At 48.1% G+C, this 10,077-nt stretch overlaps 1 protein-coding gene across 1 annotated transcript; it reads left to right on the forward strand.

The window, feature by feature from the left end:
• The first annotated feature begins 1,542 nt into the window (after positions 1-1,542).
• LOC309359171 (uncharacterized protein) lies at positions 1,543-6,510 on the forward strand. Its single transcript, XM_081892643.1, has 2 exons — positions 1,543-1,981; positions 3,253-6,510. Exons 1-2 carry the CDS (start codon positions 1,844-1,846, stop codon positions 5,806-5,808), a joined length of 2,694 nt encoding a protein of 897 aa, XP_081748769.1. The 5' UTR covers positions 1,543-1,843; the 3' UTR covers positions 5,809-6,510.
• Positions 6,511-10,077: the final 3,567 nt, after the last annotated feature.

Below are 10,077 nucleotides of genomic sequence, written 5' to 3' on the forward strand. Positions count from 1 at the left end.
TTGCCTTGAGAGAGTCTTTAAACCTCTTTTGTTGACCACCAGCATTACGCTTTCCATTTTTAAGTTCGGAATAGAGTAGTTGCTTTGGAAGATGATCATCAGGCATTCGCACAACATGACCAGTCCAACGAAGTTGATGTTGAAGAATCATTGCTTCAACACTGGTGATCTTTGCTTCTTCCAGTGCACTGGCACCTGTCTTCCCAAGTGATGTGTAACAATTTTTGGAGGCACCGTTGATGGAATCTTTCGAGGAGCTGGAGATGGCATTTATAAGTGGTCCATGTTTCACAAGCATACAGTAAGGTTGGTAGTACAATAACATTAGAAACAAGCATTTGGGTTTCCTAGTCCACTTATGTAGTGCTTTAAATATGTGGTACAGAGGAGACCAGAGTGGAAGGCAGCTCCAAACAAACACGAGGGGCGATAACAGACCGCACCGGAAATCCACTCACCCCCGTGGATTTTCTTTCACTGCCGCTAAAGTCATAATTGCAGGGCCAGCGACAATGAGGGACCTCTGCTTGACGTGCCTCGCCCTTGCGCAACAGGTTTTTTGCCAAACGGGATTCGAGAGGACCGTGTCCCGCTAAAGGCTACAAAAGGTCAGAAATAGAACTTGCGTGTAAAATTTAAAAATAAAGATCTGTCACTCCTGGGCGGGTGCGAAGGCAGGTGGGTCGGACACCATCGGAAGCTGTGCAGCAAAGCCAATACAGGTGAGTGTCAGCTCTGCCGGGGACTTGCTGAGTGAAGGAAGTGCCTGTGGACTTTGCCAGGGTCTGAATCAGAGGCCTGTTCAAAGAGAGGGAGCCTCCCGCTGCAAGGCGGTGATTAAGCGGCTCCTATATAATGATCTCCGGCTGCCAACCTGCTCACCAACGGAGACCTGGAGTCTAACGTGCCGCTGCTTGTGTGAAGGACAGGTGAGTTCAGCAAATGCAAGGGATTGGAATGGTTGCAAGGAATGAGGAGCCAGTAGGAGCACCCCTCTCCAAAAATTGAATTGATTCATTGATTGTTTGACCCATTCGGAATCAGTCGGCCAGTGCTGAGCACCACACCATGTCTTGCTGTATCTGAGGCTAGTGCTTCTCTGTACTATTCTAGAACCATAGAATATAGAGATGGAAAAGATCTCCAGGGTTCATCTTTGCAATGCAGGAATCACGACTCAAGAATCCCTCATAGATGACCATCCAGCCTCTGTTGAGGTCGGTCCACCACCTTCCAAGGGAGTCGGTTCAACCTTCAAACAGCTCTTACCCTTGGAAGGTTCTTCCTAATGTTTAGTCAGAGCCTCCTTTCTCGTAATTTGAATCCATTGTTCAGGTGTCCTCCCTTCTGGAACAGCATAAAACCAGCTTGCTCCATCTCCCTTGTGACAGCCTTTTGGCTATTTGAAGATTATTATTTATTCATTTATTTCGACAATTTACTGCTCAATTAAAGTCAGCTTTAAGACCACGTTCATACCGCACATTTAAAGCACCCTGGTGCTGCTTTAAACCATTATGTTGTCCCTAAAAGAATTATGGGAACTGTAGTTTGTTAAGGGTGGTGAAAGTTGTTAGGAGATCACCCCTATTCCCCTCAGAGACCTACCTAGAAAGCCTGGAGGAAAGTGTGGCTAAGCCCTAACTTTGACTTCCCTGAAGACTCCAGTGATCAGGATGTCCTTAAAGCACCCTGGACCCAATTTGTTATGGGCTTTGCAAATGAATACAAGAAACCCGAACCTGGCCTGGTACCATATGGGCAGCCAGTGCAAGCTTTTGAGCAGCGCAGTTGTGAACACCTTGCTCTTTCATTTTAGGATCCCCCTTGAACTTGCCAAGAGATGTCTCAGCTCCTCGGGAACATCCACAGCATCATCGGTGCTTTCAACAAGTATGCAAAGGACGATGGGGAATGTGCGACGCTCAGCAAGGGTGAGCTGAAGAGCCTCATCCAGAAGGAGTTTGCCGAGGTGATCGTGGTGAGTGTCTACGTTGGTCTTCTTGGACAATGGGATGGGATGGGAGGATCGGGGGCCAGAGGAAGAGAGACCAAGTGTGGAAGACTTGCATGCTGCGGGTGGATTTAAGATATTGGGGAGGTCAAGCGAATGGGCTTCAAGTTAAGGAGGACCAGGGAGTGAAGGAGGCCTTGTAGACCAGGAGATAGGGAACAATGCTGGCCAAGGCTAATGAAGCTTTGGAGAAGGGTCGTGGTTCAGTGGCAGAACCTCTGCTTTGCAAGCAAAAGGTCGCAGGTTCAGTCCCCCAATGGCATCTCTAGGTAGGGCTGGGAAGTATCCATTGCCGGTCAATGTTTTGGACAATCCTGCTGTCAGTCAATGTAGGCAATGCTGAGCTAGATGAACCCAATGGCCTCTGTATAAGGCAGCTTCCTCTGTTCCTATTTAATAGAGGGCCATGGCTCAGCAACAAAGCATCGGCTCCACATGCAGACAGTCCCTGGTTCATATCCCTGGCACATCTAGGTAGGGTTGGGAGAGAACCTTGTCTCTCTGGAGATCTGCTGCCAGTCAACACAGACAGTACTGGGCTAGATGAAGCAATGGCCTGACTCAGTATGTTCCTATTTAAACCAGCCCTTTAGTCAGAACTTTGAGGACTGGGATTCTTATTTTTGAGATGGTGGGACATAACTGTGTGGAGGAGCACCTCCTTTGCACCTTCCACTTTGCATGCAGAAGGTCCCAGGTTCAGTCCCTGGGCATCTCCAGGTCGGGCTAGGAATGTGCATCGCCTGGGCAATAGGGACATACCGTATTTTTCACTCCATAAGACGCACCTGACCATAAGACGCACCTAGTTTTTAGAGGAAGAATGCAAGAAAAAAAATATTCTTTAAAGGGAGCGCCTGTATGCATCCCAGGCTCTGCTCAATGCTCCCTTTCACGAGCCATGTGGAGCATGTGTGCGGCACTTGCAGGCTTTTCCCCGAGGAGGGAGAAGGGCAGCCCATCAGTCCCTTCTCCCTCCTTGGGGAAAAGCCCACAAGAGCCGCGCTCCCTTTAAAGAGTGTGCGGAGCGTGTGTGCGACTCTTGGGGGCTTTTCCTGCCTGCCTCCCTCCTGCATTCACTCCATAAGACACACACACATTTGCCCATACTTTTTAGGAGGAAAAATGTGCGTCTTACGGAGCGAAAAATACGGTAGATGGTCCAATGGCGCAACTCAGTATAATGGCATTATACTGCCTTCCTAAGTGAGTAACAAGCTTGGTGCATTTCCTTTCAGAACCCGCAGGACCCCGAGACAATTGAGACCATGCTGCAGCTGCTTGACAAAGACTGTGATGGCAAGGTGGACTTTGAGGAGTTCACCGTCCTGGTGTTCAAAGTGGCAAAGGCCTGCTATAAGAAGGAACACGAGTGTGGAGTGACAGCAGAAGGGCAGTCCAGGAGGGGAGGGAACAGTGCAAGGAGACAGGAGACATCAGCGCTGAGCAAAGGCTCAACTCAACAACCTGCCCAAGAACCGGAGAAGGTTTCTGAACCTGAGTCTCAGTGCCCATCTCAAGAAGAGAAACAGGAGTCCCCTAAATCAGAGACACTGTCTGACAGACAAAGTAAAGAACCCCTAAAACAAGAACGGGGTTCCCGACTTTCACAGAAGCCATCGGGGACGTGTCCAGCCCAGAGGGAGAGAGAGGAAGGCCAAAGAGCAGAGAAGGAGCCATCTTGCCAAGGTTCTCAGAGAGAAGTGCAGCATCGCTCCAAGCCCTCGCAGCGGAAACCCCAAATCGTAGCTGAGCAGATAAGCAGACAAAGCTGCCAGGAACCTGTCACACCAGATGAATGCCAGACTCAAGGAACTCAACAGAGCACAGTCCAAAAACCATCCCAGCCATGTCAGATGGAGGAACAGGGCTACAGGGAGCCACAGGAGCAAGAGCAGGCAGCTCAGCAACCTACTTCCCACCAAAAGGAAGCTCCGAGACAGACCCAAGAGCCACTGAAGAGGGAACAGGATGTAGTGAAGCCCAAGTGGCAAGAATCACAGAAAGCGGTTCAAAGACCAGCCCAAAGGGGGGTTGAGGAACCTCAAGCACCAGAACAGAAATCAACTTCCCAGTCCTGCCGAGATCGTCAGGAGAAACAGCCTTCATTGGGCTGTGGGAAAGAAAGAACGTCAACGTCTGAGCAACATTCAACCCGTTGTCAAGAGCAGGAACCTCAGAGAGGAGAGCGGTCAAAGCAGCAACAGGAATGTAAGCCTCAGACACGGGGGAAAGGTGCCGTTCGTAGACTTGTAGAAGGGTATCAGGAAGCAAAGAATGATTCTTGCCAACAGCCAACACAGGAAGTTCAAGAACCGGAACAGGCTCAGAGTTGCAAGCCAGATGGTGGGATTCTGACACGTGGAAAGCAATCAACTCACCAACAGGAATGTCAGTCTCAAGGTCATGAGCAGGCCTTGACTGGCCAAGAAGAGCAAGAGTCTCATTCCCCAGAGGAGGCCACAACTGGCTGTCATGAACGTCAGCCTTTGACCACAGTACGACATCAACCACATCAAGACGTTCAGGAGCCTCAGCGCTCTGGAAAGAGCCATTACCGCCGCCATGAATGTCAGACTCTGACACCAGAACAAGTTGTTTCTCCTCAAGAGGACACAAAGCCTCAGACATCAGAGAAAGAAGCCTGCGGTGAGCCAACAGAGAGTACCGAGCAGACCACAACTGGCTGCCATGAAGGTCAACGTTTGACAAGAAGACAACATGAACCTTGTCCGGAGGAGAGTAAGCCTCAAAAGCCAGGGCAGAGTCAATATCGCAGTCATGAATGTTCACCTCTGACACCAGAGGAGGGCCCTTTCCCTCAGGAGAGGACAACATCTCAGAAACAGGAGAGAGAGGAAGCAGAAGGTTCAGAGAAGGCCACAACTGCCCGTTGCGAATGTCCATCTTTAAGAAGACGTCAGCCCTGTCCAGAGGAAAGTAAGCCTCAACATCGCAGTCATGCATGCCAGCCTCGGACACCAAAGCAGGTCCCCTCTGCTCAAGAGATGTCTCAGACACAGGAGAGAGAAGCCAGCTGTGAGCCACCAGAAGCTCCAGAGAAGGCCACATCTAGAAGTCGGCCATCAGAACAATGTCAACCCCGTGTAGAAGAGCAGAAGCCAAAAAAGCCAGGGCAGAGCCAACATCGCTGTCAAGAATCTCAGCCTCTGGTGCAAGAACAAGCTCTTTCTCCTAAGGAGGAGATGAAACCTCAGGTGTCCAAGAGAGAAGCAAGCTGTGAGTCGGTGGAGACTCCAAGGAAGGCTTCATCTGGTGGTCACACATGCCAGTCTTCAACATCAGAACAAAGCCAGACCTGCCCAGAGGAACAGAAGTCTCAAAAACCAAGGCAGAGCAAAGATCACCGTGAACGTCAGTCTTCAGAATCAGAGCGGGGCATTTCCCCTCAGGAGGAAACAAATCCTTGTGAACAAGAGCAAGAATCAAGCAGTCAGGAGACAGAGGCTCCAGAGAGGGCCACAACTGGCCGTTGGAAATGTCAGTCTTCATCAGCAAGGCATCAGCCTCACTCAGAGGAGGGGAAACCTCAAAACTCTGGGCAGATCCAATATTGCCCTCATGAATGCCGGCCTCTGACACCAGAGCAGGCCATTTTCCCTCAAGAGGAGACGGCACCTCAGACGTCGGAGAGAGAAGGGAGCTGTGAGCCGACACAGAGTCCAGCTTCCCAGGGGCCGATCGATTCTTTGGCCAGGCAGCCCTTCCGACCTTGGCCTCAGCAACAGCGCAGAGCATTGCAGTTCCCTTCTCCATGGTCCCCAAAGCACTAAAGTCTCCCCAACGAAACCAAAACCCTTCTAGATAAAAAAAAAAGGCTGACGTATAAAGGATTGTGACCCAGAGAGAAGAGGGTGGGTGGCTCACAGGAGCTGGAAAACATCTGGCTTTGGTTTGTTTCCCACTAACTCTGGCAGGTGTGTGTGCAAGCAATTGCCAAGAAGAAGTGGCTGATTGGCTGTATTTAGCTTGATGGGTCACTAGTTGGGCAGGGACGGTGTCAGGCTTAATTGTGGGCATCTGGGAATGAGAATCATTGAGCCGCTTTGCTTTTTAGTTAATGTACCATTGCTGCTCCTTTGAAAGAGACATGTTCACCCTCATCCCGGCCAAGTAGCAAAATATTCATTCTCACCCACTTCCTGTCTAGTCCTCGGATGAGCTCAAGGGATAGGATGAGGGACCTGTGGCCCTCTAGATGCTGTAAGACCCAGCTAGAATGTTTGGGATTATTGGGCATGAATTATCCATCCCTGTGTTAGTTTAATGCAAGAATTGGCCCCAAATCACTCTGTTAAAGCTGATGTCCCACTCATACAATGGCAGGACTGGGAGGAAGCTGCCTGGAATCGAGGGTTCAGGGCTGTCAGGATACAACATGGTACACTTTGGCTTCTTGTCTGCATAGATTAGTCTAAAGGAATGCTTTCTTGCTTCTTTGATAGTCAATAAAAGAAATCGCAACCAGAATTTAATGTCGCGTCCTTTGTCTTTGCAACTGAGATGGTTTTCCCCCCGCTTCAAAACAAACATGCGGCCATGTTGGGCTAGGACTGGCTATCATGACATCTCAGCTGTACTCCATGAGACCCTGGAGGCTGGAGGCGAGGCCACTGAGTCGCTCTCTGGGCCATGCTCCTTGTCAGCCCTGCTCTGTGCCCTCCGTGAATGCTTTCGATTGACTAGAATGTGACCTTGAAAGATCACAATGCCTCTTGATTATCTTCTTGGTGTATATGAACAGATATGCGTGTGTGACCACGCAGTGGCCTATTGTATAAAGTCACATCCATTGCACCACTTGCTTTTGCTTCTGGCATGTGCCCCCAGAAGGTTTTAACACAGGGTAATGCAGCCCTGAGGCTGATAAAGGTTTATCGCACATGCTTTTCATAGAATCATAGAATCATAGAGTTGGAAGAGACCACAAGGGCCATCAAGTCCAACCCCCTGCCAAGCAGGAAACACCATCAGAGCACTCCTGACATATGGTTGTCAAGCCTCTGCTTAAAGACCTCCAAAGAAGGAGACTCCACCACACTCCTTGGCAGCAAATTCCACTGTCAAACAGCTCTTACTGTCAGGAAGTTCTTCCTAATGTTTAGGTGGAATCTTCTTTCTTGTAGTTTGGAACCATTGCTCCGTGTCCGCTTCTCTGGAGCAGCAGAAAACAACCTTTCTCCCTCCTCTATGTGACATCCTTTTATATATTTGAACATGGCTATCATATCACGCCTTAACCTCCTCTTCTCCAGGCTAAACATGCCCAGATCCCTTAGCCGTTCCTCATAAGGCATCGTTTCCAGGCCTTTAACCATTTTGGGTTAATGTATTAGCTTTTAATACCGAAATCCTAGGGAAACTTATCTCAGAGTAAGTCCTGTTGAACTACAGTGGGAATTGCATAAGAAGAGCCCTGCTGAGTCAGGTCAATGCCTCATCTAGTAAGGCATCCTGTTCTCACAGTGACCAAGCCAATTCTTATGGGAAACCCACTAGCAGGACCTGAGCACAAGAGCACTGTCTCCCCTCCTGCAGTTTCCAGCAATTGGGATGCAGAAGTATTGCTGCTCCAACCTGTGGGATTGTCCAGGGATGCAGGAGAGGATACATTGTTTGATTATAGCCTTTCCAACTTGTGTTAACAAGTTCACAATTTAGCAGAGTAACATTCCCCCTTTTAAACTCACAGCGGATACATTTGCTCAGGCTCACTAAAGGCTCTATAATAACTGTTCTGATATTTTCCCCTTATTCCCTCATAAAAGATAAGACACGACACAGTCTTCTATAAAAGTATAAAGAGTTTACTCACTCACATTCTGTTTACAATCAGATCCCAGAAGGCAGACTTAGCTTAGAAAAGTAACATATACCTGGAAACTATCTCATAAGGAGACAGTCCCTTTGTCCTCTCTTGGCTGGAGGCCAAGGAAGTTTACCTGCTGGCTGGACAAACATTCCTCCCCATGTGTAAACATGTTCACTCTAGGAATGTTGTACTTGACTGCTCTTGTGTTTCACATCCCACAGAACCGAGGAGGCAGATCAGAGCCATCAAGGCAAGTAACAATCAATAGCCACCTCCTCCTCCTCCTTGGATCTGTCCAATTCTTTGCCCAAATAAATACATATTGACATATTTCTTCATTCATTCAGCAGTTCTTATATATACTTACCCATCAAATCCTCTGAGCGGGATATGCAAAATATAAAATATACATAAAAAGTGCTAATAATAATAATAATAATAATAATAATAATAATAATAATAATATAGACTCATAGAGTTGGAAGGGACCCCAAGGGTCATCTAGTCCAACCCCCTGCAATGCAGGAATCCTGCCCACAGGATGATTGGTGATGGCGTTCTGTGTGCCTCTGGATCTGGTGTCAGTTTTTGTGGGGAGGGCTAATTTCCAGATGTCTGGCAAGCGGGATGTGTCGTCACGCTTGTTCATGTTGTGAGGGTGTTTCTCCTATCACCAATCAACCACACCAGACCCAAACCCAGACCCTCTCCACAGATAAATTACAGACACCATCCAGTAGCCAAACCATGGTGGCACCTCCGGATGCTGCACCCCCCTGCAATCCCTACACAGATCTGGCTGACACAGGCCACAAAACCACAGCTCGCCCCTATACACGAAGCCAAGCCAGAGCACAACTAAGTGCAGTACAGCCATCTTCTCAGAAAAACTCTTCACAAAGTTCAAGAGGTCAAGACACAAAGACTTTAGCAACCAATCCACACCTAATGACCCACCTAAGTGGTACTCAGGATATCACTCAAGAAATCACTCAAGATATCCCTCAAGTAATTAAGGAACAAAAGAAGAAAAGGCACACTAGCCTGGGAACTTCCTCTCTGCCCAGAACATTGGAGGCTATACACCACACCCCCTCAACAGTATTTATAGGAACTCAAACACTGAGATCCTGCTCTGTTCCAGTAACAAGAAGCCGAAAGCACCAGCCTGAAGATGACGAGTGAGACCTCGTCGAAACGTCGCCTAGACACCCCAACTTTTACACGGGAAGACACCCGAGGACACCAAAACCTGCATATATATATATATATATATATATATATATATATATATATATATATGGCAATTCCTTGTTTTGTCTTCTGATGGGCAGGTGAGGAAAGCTCAGAGAGGTGGTACGAAGGTGCTTCTAGGTTTTCGGTGTTTGAGAACCAAGGCGTTTGAGAACCAAGGAACCACTGTATTATGAGACATCTGTAGTACTGCCAATGTGGTTGTTGTAAACCCCTCTGTTGTTATTTTTTAAGGAATCATGGTGTGTGAATATTTTTATAAGTATTTGTTGAGAGAGGATTGGTTCCTCCCTCTGTCAGAATATCAGAACTCTGAGTCTATTTAGCACTGGGGTTATGGGCTGGTGGTAATCTGTCCCCACCAACAATCTAGACCCAAACTTGAGTCTCCAGCTGTTTTGGGAATACAACTCCCATCATCATCCCTAGCTAGCAGGACCAGTGGTCAGAGATGATGGTAAGTGTAGTCCAAAAAAACACCTGGAGACCCAAGTTTGGAAAACCCTGATCTAGCCGCAGCAATCTGCAACCAGCGTTTCTCTTCCAGGAGAGGGAAATCTATAAAATGATCAAATGCATATGGCGGAAGGATGGAGTGGAATGGGGGAGGGAGGTGGGGAGAGGGGTGGGATTTATTTATTTATGCACAATTCTATGGTGCTACGCTGCCATCTTGTGGTGGCTGGAGTTCGTGTCATGAGGGGAGGGTCCAGCAGGCTTGACCAGCCAAATGGTGTAGAATTTGAAACGTTGCGTCCAATAAAGTCTGTGTCCAGAACTGACGTTTTGTTTGCTCACTGCTCCCCAGGATCTGCTGTTCTTAAAATACCAGGAGCGTTGCCATTTCTTGCTGCTGTGTTTGCAATCATGCAGTATTGCCATTATTATTATTTATTGACAGCTTGTATACTCCTCCCGGATTAAGACCCGAAGCACTTAAAAGATTTTGGTGCCCCTATATGTATCTAATTCAAAA

The sequence above is a fragment of the Podarcis melisellensis genome (genome assembly GCF_964234715.1).
Source record: "Podarcis melisellensis genome assembly, chromosome: 16".
In the NCBI taxonomy this organism is placed as follows: Eukaryota; Metazoa; Chordata; class Lepidosauria; order Squamata; family Lacertidae; genus Podarcis; species Podarcis melisellensis.